This window comes from Dicentrarchus labrax, unplaced genomic scaffold (assembly GCF_905237075.1).
Source record: "Dicentrarchus labrax unplaced genomic scaffold, dlabrax2021, whole genome shotgun sequence".
Taxonomy (NCBI): Eukaryota; Metazoa; Chordata; class Actinopteri; family Moronidae; genus Dicentrarchus; species Dicentrarchus labrax.
This window is the reverse complement of record NW_026136724.1, coordinates 20542421-20555603: the sequence shown is the minus strand read 5'-3', so window position 1 is coordinate 20555603 and position 13183 is coordinate 20542421. Positions and strand designations below refer to the sequence as shown.

The following is a 13183-nucleotide window of genomic DNA, read 5'->3' as shown; positions in this document are numbered from 1 at the left end:
GAGCTGCTGTGAGACTGTTTTCAAAAGATTTGGAGTTTCTGGGTTTTAAACAGTGACGTCTGAGCGGTTGCAAAACAATTGTAGCAGCAATTCAAGATCAGGAACCAAAGCACCACGACTACTCACTAATTTTACAGTTTCTATCCGATGTTTGTGCTTCTGTAAAACCAGTGAAATGCTTTCTATTGCACAAAGTATTAAGATGTCCAGCCACTAAGAGGAACTCAAGGTGCTGTTTTTAACGGACAACTCTTTTCTAATGGACTTTCGGAGAATCAACCAGCCTGTCAGAATCAGATTCGAGCAGCTGTATCTTGTTGTGGATCCGATCCCTTTTAGATTCTAACCTGACCGACACCAAATCTTCACCGAAACCCAAACATCTTTGATGATCTTAAACCTAAACAATTGTTTTCAACTTTATGCTTCCACTTAACCATAGCCATCTTTAATCTTATCGGAACCCAACCTTCTGGGCCACTAAGGCCCCTTTTCCTTTCAAACTGGTTCTGGGTCTTTAACCAATTCCATCCAAGACTCTTGAACCTTGTTGCTATCTAGAGAACTAGCCCACGTTCCCACCGATTTTGAGTGGAGCTTTGGTAACCAATTTATTTTAGGTTGAAATGCTCCAAACTGTTCAAAACGAGGTGCGAGAACCAGAACAGAGCCCATTCCTTGTTGGTGGAAAAGGCCTGTTATAGCAGGTTATTGTTGGCGGTGGGAACACAGGCCGGTACGCTAGGAACAAGGTTCCAAGAATCTTGAATGGAACAGATTCAAGAACCAGAGCTACTTTAGTGGGAAAGGTACTTCTACCAATAACCCTGGTGGGATCCATACTTGTTTCAAGCATACCCAGGACTTCACTGTCCAAAGACCTGATGGACTGGAAAGCCCAAACTCCTTCATTTAATAGAGACATCCAGAGGTTGTAATTGTCGAAGCGAGTAGCAGCAAGTGACGTTAAGACTTTGTCATAAATCACAGTAGTGGGTTTTATAATGGTTTCTTCTACAGGAGGTTTTCTTTATAATGTTTAAAAACAGAAACCGTTATCAGTAATCAGAATCTGTTTTGACATCAGCCCTAAACGGCCTGATCGGAGCATCCCTAGTCCTCTTGGCAACCAGCAAGTTCTGGATTCTAGAGTCCCATCAGTCTTTGTGCTGCTGTGGTTCTTGGCCAGTACAACCAGACGCCATGGTTCTGGTTCCAGTAAGACCATATGGACGAGAAGCCACAGCTCTTGACTGGTAGAAGCAGTGGTCATGGCTCTAGCTTAGTACCCACGATTCTGTGACCACTAAGACCATGAACAAGAACCATATCTTGGACCAGTAACACCACTGGCTGTGGCTCTGCCTCCAGTGGAACCAGTAACCATGGTTCTGTCACAACTAAGACCAGAGCCCATGTGTCTTGGACCAGTAAGACCATTAGTTGTGGCTTCAGTAGGGCCATGGTTCTGTAACCATTAAACCAGAGCCCATGTGTCTTGGACCAGTAAGGCCACTGGCTATGACTCTGGTTTAAGTGGAATTAGTAGCCATGATTCTCAAACCACTAAGACCAGAACTCACATGTCTTGAACCAGTAAGACCATTGGCTGTGGCTCTGGCTTCAGCAGATTCAGTAGCCATGGCTCTGGGCTAGCAGAACCAGTACCCATTAATCCTGGACCAGTAAGACCAGATGCTCCAGTGGTTCTACTCAGATCAGTAGTCATAGTTATGGTTCCAGTGACACCAGCAGGACCAGTATACAGAACTGGTTCAGGTGAAAAGGTGAGGAGTTGCTCCAGTCCATCAGTGTGCTTTCAGGCTGCTTTAGCAGTTCAAAGGTCGAACTTTAGTGGTCAAGGGTCAAAGTTCATCCAGAGGGTGTGTAGCACCATGGGGGGTCCACTCTGAACCAGTTTGGATGGGTCTAAACCAGTTTAATTCAACTTTGTTGTATTGTTCTCCTTGTTGACCTCTCCAGTCCAGTCTGGTTAAAACTGGTTTAATCCAGTTTCGTCCAGTTTTTTTCTGCTATACGGATTTATTATTCACCTGCCCGACACCAAACCCCACCCCAAGTGCCGCTCCCAGCCCGTCTCCCGGCTGGCTCCACTTGATCGGACCACCATCCTCTACCTGGCCAATGGAGAACTCTGACGGTCCCAGGTCGCCGCCGATTGGCTGAGGGGAGTGACTGCTGTTGGTGGTGCCATCAGTGTGATTGGCCAACAGGCAGGAGGAGGTGGGGTTCCGGCTGATGACGAGCTCCAGGTGGTTTGGAGACTCGGCGATCAGCGGAACGACGAGGCAGCAGTCAAAGTCCCTTGTCCGCACGTGGTTAATCTGGAAGACATTAAATGTAAATGGTTAATGGGGTCTGCCCAAGAGGTGAGTTTTTCAGGGACTAGTGTCTTCTTAGTATCAACGTTAGCGGTTTGATCGGGATTAAACAGGATGAACACTTTGGTCTTCTCACATTTCCATCGGCCTCAGCTGTACTTGGTGTTCACTGCTAGTTAAAGTTTTTAGCATGCTAAACTAAAATGGTTAATATGCTAAACATTATACCTGCTTAACATCACCTTGGTAGCCTTGTTCATTGTGAGCGTTGTATGCTGCTGACTTGAGTCACTTGCGTCAGAAATTTCATGACTTTAGACTTCACATGACAAAATCAAAAAAACTCCGAAATCCACGTTGTTTGTACCAGTCCGTCAGCATCCAATCATACCAAAAATAATTTCATTTGTTCATTCTGTTGTTGGTACATTTGGTGACGGTGACTTGTTAACGACTCAAAACTAATAATCTGGATCTTGACTTGAGACTTTTTTTGGTACTTGAGTGCAAAGAATTGAGACTTGAGGCTTGGTTCCACCTCTAGCATTTACTTCAGAGACATACCACCGTGTCTGTAGATTCTCGTGTTTTTGTACCTGTAGTATTCGGTCATAGGCTCGGAGGCCACCCCGCTCTGCCGGGCCTCCAGGTCGGATGTTGCTAACGTAGACGCCGCGGTCCAACAAACCGTCAGAAACACTGAAACCAAAATCCTCCAGATCTGAGGCCTTCTCTAGAGTCAGCTACAAACACAGACACACTCTGTTAGGATCACAACTAGTGGATTAATGTCACTTTGAAATTCTGTGGCAAAGGGTCAAACGTCACCTTGTGGAGTTCCACAGGGTTCTGGTTTAGGATCTCGTTGACTTCTTGCCTCATCTTCCTCATGGCAAAGGCTCGGCGCTGGGGGTCAGAGGGCAAGGTGTTGGACCGAGCTGTTACCTGAGAAAACGCACAGACACTCACGTTTAAGTTATGACATAAAACAACACAAGTATAGTCAAGTCTAAGAGTCACTTGTTAGGCCAGAGGTCAGAGGTCAGTTCCGGTTACCTGCGGTCTGGAGTTGCTGCGTTCCTGGAAGCTCGCTTGGCGGCCCAGTGTGCTACGCAGGGGCGTGGGGTCGTGGTTCAGACTGAGGCTGGAGCCTGACATGATGGTTGCCTGGAGACAGCCAATCAAAAACATCCAATCACAGTCAGACAAACACAGCCAGTTGGATCCATCACAAACATGGAGGTCAAAGGCATCCTGGGAGTCTGACCCCAGTTCCCATGATCACACCAGGACAGGACAGGTCTCTACTGATCTACTAATAGATTCTATTGTTTCTTCTTCTGATGGTTCCCCAGCTGTTTCTGACTCGTCTATCTACTCGCCTCTACGATCCATTCATGTGATCTTTAGACAGTTATTGGTACTGCAGTGATCTACTGTTGTTAATAATCTACTGCAGAACATATAAAATCTAAAGCTAATCAATGACAAGGATCTATTTGAAGCCGCGTTTCCACCACAGGGACCAGCATCTAAATTTAGCAGAAAAAGTCTCTGCTTGGGGAGTAGTACTTTCCAAAAGTACAGGAACTTTGAGGGTGGGGCTTGCAGCACTTAATATTTTTGATTGGTCGAGTACTTGCAGCATTTTAGTGGAAATGAAGACAACAATGGGCTGAAGGAACCTTTTAGTTACTTGAAAAGTAGTTCTTGGGACTAAAAGTTCTTGGTACTTGGGGTGGAAATGCGACTTCAGTTGCTAATGGTAGTAACAACTGACTACTTTTGTTTCCAGTGTTGTTTCTAATAGATCTAATAGATCTACTACCATAAGGATTGATAATATTATTGCTGACAGAATCTAATGTGGTTGTTGTTGCTTGCGAGGATCTACTGCTGTTGGTATTTACAGATGTACGAACTGTGTCTACGGTCAGATTTACTCAAAGGTCCAGTGTGTAGAGGGGGCGAGTGGTAAACTCGTTTTCTCCACAGCTGATGTAGTAGTAGCTAAGTTGTAAGCCATCTTGCTTCCTTCTCATTTTTATTGAGTGTCGCACATGCTCAGTACTGACTGGAAACTCACGATAAAATGGTGGCCAAAGAGCAAGCGAACAATCAATTATCCTGGAAACAGGAGTTTTGTTTGATGGCGCCGCAAGTTTAAGAGCAAGGTGGACAAAACTGGGTTGTTTTTTAAGTGTCATTGAACCCTGGTGTATTATTTAAGAGTATCTATTGTCAGAAATGTAAAATAATATTCTTAAGTATGTTTTCATTAGTGTATAAATCACCTGAAAATAAGAATTTTGTTACCTTAAAATTAACCTTTTTTATCTTGAGACGCCTTCCAAGGAGGCCACCATGTTTGTACATCCTACACACTGAACCTTTAAATGATCTACTGACAGTATCCACAGTTACAGGTAATATTAATGGACTACTATTATTTATTAAGAATCTACTATTGTTTCTACTGAGTTTCCAGCTTCTACTTGTATTTTAATGTTTTTTTTGTCCAAGTCTTCTCACATCACTCAACAGATGCCCACGTCTCAGCCAATCAGAATCAAGGACTCATCAGACGCATGCATGACTTGACAGATCTGCTTCATGACCGGCAAAACAAAACTACCCATCAGGCCAATCTTGCACAAGCTCTCCCAGCATGCCTTGCTCAAACTGCCATGCCCCGGTGCAACATGACTCTGCCACGTGATTGGTCAGAAGCTGGGTGATGTCACTAAGATGTCACAATGACGTCACCATGGTCTGTAGCTTGCTGCTGGGGTGCAGTGTTAGAGTCACATTCAAAAAACAGCTAACATGTCTGATGTTTCACAACGCTACGACTCCAGTTACAGAGAGGAGAGAGAGGAGAGGACAGGAGGAGAGTTAGTAGAGGGGGAGGAAGGAGGATACCAGAGTGAGGAGGTGCGTTTCCTTTGCAGACTCCTGGAAGAGAAGGAGTCATTTCTCTTTTCAGCTTAATTACTCCATTTTACGTCTGTATTTCTAACAAACATGTAGTTCTTTCAGCATGAGAAGTATGTCTGCTCTTACTGTTAGTACCAGTAAACCACTCACTGTAGGGCTGGGCGATAACAGAGTGCTGCAGGGATGATGTGAAGTTCCACTGGATTTTAGGTTTTATGTAGAAAAACAATCTCTGTGGTTTATAATACTCACTTGTTCAGCAAGATAATCTATGAAGTAAGTAAAAAGCTGACGTCGAACTGCAGCTATCAACGAACTACAGCGCGGACTAGTGAGTAGATACGTCTCCGCGTTCGGCGTCAACTGTCGTCTCTTTTAGCCACTTGTTAGCAACCGTTAAGACACTTAAAAGCTTAAAAATTCCCAGGAGGTGTATTTACTGACGTATCTTATGTTGTAGAACGAAACATGAAAATCTCTCAAGATCTTATTTCAGGATTGTAACCAAAACCACACTCACATCGGGGGGGAACCTGCTAAAGAAATACTAAAATGCTAACTGAGTTACAGGTTTGAGGACTCATTCCTGCAGCACTCTACTCAAAGTCGTCATTTAAACATTTTCAAAGGAATCGAAACGTAATATTATCGTATCGTATAATCGGTTTAGAATTAACAATTGACTTATATCACAGTTTGCAAACGGTGATATAACTGTATCTGGTTGAACTGTGACACAAGAAGCAAACGATGGAGGTTCAATGTCGCCTCCTGTTTCTCGTTGAAATGAATGGGGAACAAAATCTGGTGTATTTAGACCAAATTTAACTTTTAAGAAACCTTTTAAAACACAAAAACATGTTTAAAGTGAAGAAAAACATATTTCAAATTATACCCAGCCCTCCAACTACTACTCATACTACGCCTAATATTACTATTAATTCTACTATTATCATTATTACTATTATTATTATTACTATTATTATTATTATTATTATTACTATGTCTAATAATAGTACCTTCCACAGTACTACTCACCTCCAGCTCTCTGAGGATGCCGCTCTGGCCGCAGGTCTCCAGATCCTCCAGAGCCTGAGACCAGAAGTTCTCCTCCTGGTCCGGTTCTGTCCCATCATGACCCACAGTGAACCTGAGAGAAAGGTCAAAGGTCAGCCAGTCAGAGAGAAGAACATCCTGGAGGATTCACACACACACACACACACACACACACACACACACAGGAGTACACTGGTGACAGAACAGGTCATGCTGGTGAGGACAGGTGCTGTGACAACATACACATCCATCAGGTGTATGTGTCAGTGAGGGGGGGGGTCAAAGGTCACCAGGTGAGGGTTTCTGCTGGAGGTCAGAGGGGTGACAGAGGACTGACTGTATGGGGGTTAAAGGTCAAAGGTCATTGTGGTACCTGCTGTCAGTGATTAGACCGCTGGGCAGATTACAGGCACTGCAGACAGAGACACACTGCTGTTACTGCTGTTAGCTCGCGGCTAGCAACTCCCACTGATTTGAATAAGGAACGCTAACACGCTAATGTTAGGGGAACTTTAGAAGTGTAGGAGTTAAAATCATTACTTCCCAAGAAATCAGATTTATAGCAACTGTTTGTTGTTATCTGAACTCTTAAAGCTCTACAGAGGAACCAGCTGGTTGACAGTATTAAATATATATATAATATTTATGTTATTATATATTTATATATGCTGTTGTAGTTGGTTGAACTGAAGCTCATTTTAAAGTGCCACTAATTAACTAACATCAACTTTAGGTGTTTCTGGTGATGTAATTAAATTCAGATCCTTCTCCCAACTGCTAATTGCTTTAATTTCCTGACGACTTTGATATATCTGACTTATTATATAAGTTATTGATCATATATCAATGGTTCCCAGCCTTTTTCCTTAAGGGACCCTTTAATATCAGTGACTATATTTAATATATACATACATTTATAACAGTAACAGTACAGAACAACTGATAAACTGTCCTTCTTTAATCATACAGACGTAATAAGCTTCTTTTTTTGACACATTCAGTGTTTTCTTCTCATTGTTCATTAGCTCTTTGTTTGTTTTCTCATGCAGCACGAGGTTGTTGAGCAGAGAGTGAAGAGCTATCGGCCATCTGTGTATATTTTAAAGTCGTCTCAACCCCGAGTGTTTCTGTGGGGGTCCCGAACCTTTAATATAAGCTATTATTAGGTGTTTTCATCCGTCTCTCTCACCCTCCAAGCGGTGGGCGGTCCCAGTCGTCGTCACTCAGTCCGAGATCTGACAGCGGATTGGCTCTCTGGCGGGCGGAGGAAGACGATTGGCTGTTGGTTGTCTTGGCGTTGCGCCACTCGTGGAAACTGTACGGAGACGACTGAAATGGTGGAGCTACACGCAGACACACAGAAATATTTTATTACCACAGTCATTAGGAGCCGGCTTGACTTAAACCTTGAAGGTCAGAGGTCAGAGGTCAGTTTCCTACCCGGGCTGGTGAAGCTGCTGTCCACGTTGGATCCGTCCCAGGACTCCACAGCGCTGTCGACTGACGGTAGCGTGCTGAACGCTCTCTGGCTTGACAGAGGCGCAACCATGACGACAGGCTCCTCCTCCCCGTCCTGGTGCTCGCGGACAAGCCCCGCCCCCGGCACCAGGCCTGGACCAATCACACAGGACTTCGGGCTGGACACTAAAGAGAAAGAGGATCCTTATTAGCAAAGCAAAAGTTTAGTTTTATCTGGTTTGTCGTCAGCGGTTTTGACAACTTGAACTTTAGTTTAAATCTTTATTTGTTCATGTTTTGGCAAACTGGCGCCGACAACGATCACCGGATTACTCGGATACTGAAGAAGAGTTAAACGTGATGATTCTCAGGTTCTGCAGTTAAAAGGAGAATCAGGATTTCTAACAACGGATTGATGGACGTTGATTCAAGATCAAAGATAATGTAGTGTGTCAGTGTGTGTCAGTGTGTATCAGTGTGTGTGTCAGTGTGTATTAGTGTGTGTCAGTGTGTATCAGTGTGTATCAGTGTGTGTCAGTGTGTATCAGTGTGTATTAGTGTGTGTCAGTGTGTATTAGTGTGTATTAGTGTGTGTCAGTGTGTGTCAGTGTGTATCAGTGTGTGTCAGTGTGTGTCAGTGTGTGTCAGTGTGTGTCAGTGTGTGTCAGTGTGTGTTAGTGTGTATTAGTGTGTGTCAGTGTGTGTCAGTGTGTGTGTAGTGGTGTCAGTGTGTATTAGTGTGTGTCAGTGTGTGTATCAGTGTGTATCAGTGTGTGTCAGTGTGTATTAGTGTGTGTCAGTGTGTATTACTGTGTATCAGTGTGTGTCAGTGTGTGTGTCAGTGTGTGTCAGTGTGTATTAGTGTGTGTCAGTGTGTGTATCAGTGTGTGTCAGTGTGTGTCAGTGTGTATCAGTGTGTATTAGTGTGTATTAGTGTGTGTATCAGTGTGTGTCAGTGTGTGTCAGTGTGTGTGTCAGTGTGTATTAGTGTGTGTCAGTGTGTGTCAGTGTGTATTAGTGTGTGTGTCAGTGTGTATTAGTGTGTGTCAGTGTGTGTCAGTGTGTATTAGTGTGTGTCAGTGTGTGTCAGTGTGTATTAGTGTGTGTCAGTGTGTGTGTCAGTGTGTGTCAGTGTGTGTCAGTGTGTGTCAGTGTGTATCAGTGTGTGTATCAGTGTGTGTCAGTGTGTGTGTCAGTGTGTGTCAGTGTGTATTAGTGTGTGTGTGTTCAGTGTTTTATGTGTGTGTCATTATGTGTGTCAGTGTGTGTCAGTGTGTATTAGTGTGTATTAAGTGTGTATAGTGTGTGTCAGTGTGTGTCAGTGTGTGTCAGTGTGTGTCAGTGTGTGTCAGTGTGTGTCAGTGTGTGTCAATGTGTGTCAGTGTGTGTCAGTGTGTATCAGTGTGTGTCAGTGTGTGTCAATGTGTGTCAGTGTGTGTCAGTGTGTGTCAGTGTGTGTCAGTGTGTATCAGTGTGTATCAGTGTGTGTGTCAGTGTGTATTAGTGTGTGTCAGTGTGTATTAGTGTGTGTCAGTGTGTATCAGTGTGTGTATCAGTGTGTCAGTGTGTATCAGTGTGTGTATCAGTGTGTATCAGTGTGTATTAGTGTGTGTCAGTGTGTATTAGTGTGTGTCAGTGTGTGTCAGTGTGTATCAGTGTGTGTCAGTGTGTATCAGTGTGTGTTCAGTGTGTATCAGTGTGTGTCAGTGTGTGTCAGTGTGTGTCAATGTGTATCAGTGTGTGTCAGTGTGTGTCAGTGTGTGTGTCAGTGTGTATTAGTGTGTGTCAGTGTGTATCAGTGTGTATTAGTGTGTGTCAGTGTGTATCAGTGTGTATTAGTGTGTATTAGTGTGTATCAGTGTGTGTATCAGTGTGTATCAGTGTGTGTCAGTGTGTGTCAGTGTGTGTCAGTGTGTATCAGTGTGTGTACGTACGTTCTCCCTGCTTCTTGATCTTCAGTGTCACCGTCTCTCCTGCTTGCTGCAGCAGACTGATGGCTTCACTCAGAGGTTTCCCCTTCAGACTGCTGCTGTTGATCGCCAGGATACGATCTCCTACGTGGATCGCACCGGTCCTACACACACACACACACACAAACAACACAACACACACACACACACACAGACACACACACACAGAAATATAAAATATCAAAGGTAAATTCCTTCCTGTTAGTGTTTATAAAATAAAACAGAATAAAAAAATAAACTAAATGTATAATATTATTTATTATTAACAGCAGAGGGCGACATTCTCCACTTCATCCTGATCTGAACTCACCATCACTGATCAGCAGTCTTCATTCAGTAATCACATTACATCACATTACAGTTACTGATCAAACTATTACGTCATTAAATCAAACTGAGGATGCAGCTTGATGTCATTTAATATCTGAGATCATCCATTGAACTCAACACAGCGACGTTGAGACATTTAGTTTCAGCAAATATAACAAAGTTACCTACTGCAGCTTTAACTGGACGACTTGTTTCAGTGTTTTAATGCTTTAAATGTTTGTTATTATTATTAACTCTTGTTCTAACTGTGAAGTTTGAGTGTTTTTTTATTAGTTGAGAGTCTAAATAGTAAAAAATACTAATATTTATTATATATTTATTATATATTAGTGCTTTAAAAGGAACTCAAAGACAATATTAGTATAAAAACAACAAATAAACCTATAAAAGAAGCAAATAAACACTAAATATATTCAGTTTACTCCCTGTGTGAAACCTCTGAACCCAGAACCAACCCTGTGATTAATGTGAGATAATATAATAGTGTGTGTGTGTACCTCTCAGCGAGCCCTCCCTTGCTCAGCGAGGAGATGATGATGGGGTCGAAGGGCTCCTCGGTGCCGGAGATGGTGATTCCCAGCGGGCCTCCGTACCGCTGCAGCTCCACGGTGTAGATGATGCTGCCAGACACTTCCTGCTCATCTGAAACGTTCAATAAAGATTCATTCAACACCTTTATAAGCAGTAAATAAACACGTAATGAATACAATAAACACACTTTAATGTAGTGGTGAGCAGACGTAAGGACAGTGTGGTGTTATTGACTGAGGGATGTTATAGGGGACAATGAAGAGGGTTTAGAGCTCCTTTATTAGTTCCTACAGTCCCTTAAAGCTTCCCTCCAGACATACATTACAACATATATACACACAGTCTGCTTGGAACTATAATGTGTCTGCTAATAAAAGTACCATTTCCACATTTAAACCCTTAAAAACTAATCTCCTCCTTCACTGTGGAGTCCACTCTCAGTGTCTGTGCGCTGCTGGACCAGGACTGACTTCCTGAACTACTTATGAGGTCACAAATCATGCTCGTAGGCCCCGCCCCTTAAATTCAGACACTCAGTGAGCTCTGAGAAACTTTCTTCTTTCAGCAGCTGAATGTAAAAACATCCTTCTAGAGTCAAACTCTGCACATCCATCACTCAACCATCCCACTGTGGGAACAAGGAGGAACACTGATTTCTGACTGGAGGCTTTAAGGAGGTTCTGAGAGAGAGGTTCACTGAGAGGAGGGTGTGAGGGGTCCTGTATATATATATCTATATATATATATATATATATTTATATATATATATATATAAATATATTCTAATGGTTTGGAGTGTTTCTTCCTTATGATGAAATTCAACTATGTTTCTATAAAAGAAAAGGTTCATAAAAGACTTTAAATTGCAGCAGTTTATAGTCTAATTAGTAATTAGTAACGCAGCTACAATACACGACATACTGATGATTAGAGGTTTAATCTCCCCGGAGATGAAGGGAGGAGAATAATCTGTCCTGACGGAGGTAAAATAATCTCTAATGTCTCTAATACCGGAGTTGTCTTCGTCTTTTCGGATCTTCAGTTTGACGAGTTCCTCGCACTGCTGGAGGATCTGGACGGCTTCCTCCATGGAGCAGTTCTCCACCCGGATGTTATCGATGGCCAGCAGCTTGTCTCCCAACTCCAACGTTCCCGTCCTGGAAAAAACAACAACAACAACAACAAAACAACAACAACATGAACACAGACACACAGATACAGTAATGCTCCCTTACTGTAAACTTAACAGATGCTACCTGCTGGTTAGGCCAACGGAAGCTCTTTAACTCACATTTTCTGCTTCACACTCCAAAACACATGACCTACAAAACACACACACACACGCACACGCACACGCACACGCACACGCACACACACACACACACACACACACACACACACACACACACACACACACACTAGCTTGGACTGTTAGCCTAATTAACCAACTACAGACAGCTGAGCGAGTTTCCAAACAGCTGACGCTCCACAAAGTGCGTCTGGGCTTCCACTCTTTGGAAAAGATCATTTTCCAGGACTTTTCAAGGACAATTTGGAGTTTTTCCAGGACACAATGGTGGTCAACGTTTATAAGAGTTCAAATAAAGTACAATTTATTTTATTTTATAGCATTTACAAAATAGATTTTAACAGATCATCTTACAAACAATAATCTGAGTGAGGGGCTAAAACACAATTAAAGGTTTCCAGGACAATACAGCTAATTTCCAGGATATTTGGTCATTTGAATGAATTTCCAGGTGTTTCCATGACTGGAAAACTAGTCTCTAAATTTCCAGGTTTTCCAGATCAATATAAATTTGAGGTCATTAACTTGATTTAATTTTGTGCTGCTTTATACTTTAACTCAGAGGGAGATATCGGGCCGGCAGTAACTCGGTCTGTAGGGACTAGACCACAGTTTGGAGCGTGCACTGGTAACTGGTGGAAGTTCACCTCCTGGTTACTACTGAAGTGCCCTCGAGCAAGGCACTGAACCCTAAACTGCTGCTACGTGGCAGCCCATCTCTCCGCCATCTGTCCACATTTGCTATAAACCCTGTGTGTGTGTGTGTGTGTGTGTGTGTGTGTGTGTGTGTGTGTGGTACCGGGGTGATTTATGAAGTTTCCTGATGGACTTGTTGCTAAGAGAAGCTAACTGTCGTGGTGCTAGAAGATGTAGTGAGTAAATAAAGGAGTTAATTCTACCGTCAGATACCGAGTCGTGTGAGTGTGTACCTGTGTGCAACGCTGCCTTTCTTGATGTCGGAGATGATCAGAGGATCACCTGGTTTCCTGTTGGACGGAGCTGGAGACAGACAGACAGACAGACAGGCAGACAGGCAGACGGGTTAGAGATGTTTTCACACAGAAAGAAAAGTTCAAACAAGAAAACTGTAAATAATGCAGCGCGTTTACTCCGCTGCTCGGGATAATGATTAAATGTTAAAAAGAAAAGTCAAATCAAAGCAAATGTAATATTAAACTGACAAATGTGTATCACAGCAGGAGGAGGTCCAAATCATTCATTCAGAATAAAACTTTCATTCCACAAATGTG

General features: G+C 43.0%; 1 protein-coding gene across 1 annotated transcript in view; it reads right to left on the bottom strand.

Moving 5' to 3' along the window:
• grip1 (glutamate receptor interacting protein 1) overlaps nucleotides 1-13183 on the bottom strand; it is a 43725-nt gene that overhangs the window by 982 nt on the left and 29560 nt on the right. The window contains 12 exon segments of the mRNA XM_051393128.1: nucleotides 1-2345; nucleotides 2939-3085; nucleotides 3171-3287; nucleotides 3399-3509; nucleotides 6318-6429; nucleotides 6709-6747; nucleotides 7525-7678; nucleotides 7776-7979; nucleotides 9728-9867; nucleotides 10591-10735; nucleotides 11636-11781; nucleotides 12863-12932. The exon segment at nucleotides 1-2345 is cut by the window's left edge and continues 982 nt beyond it. Coding sequence (XP_051249088.1) covers nucleotides 2034-2345; nucleotides 2939-3085; nucleotides 3171-3287; nucleotides 3399-3509; nucleotides 6318-6429; nucleotides 6709-6747; nucleotides 7525-7678; nucleotides 7776-7979; nucleotides 9728-9867; nucleotides 10591-10735; nucleotides 11636-11781; nucleotides 12863-12932 — 1697 coding nt within the window. The 3' untranslated portion in view covers nucleotides 1-2033.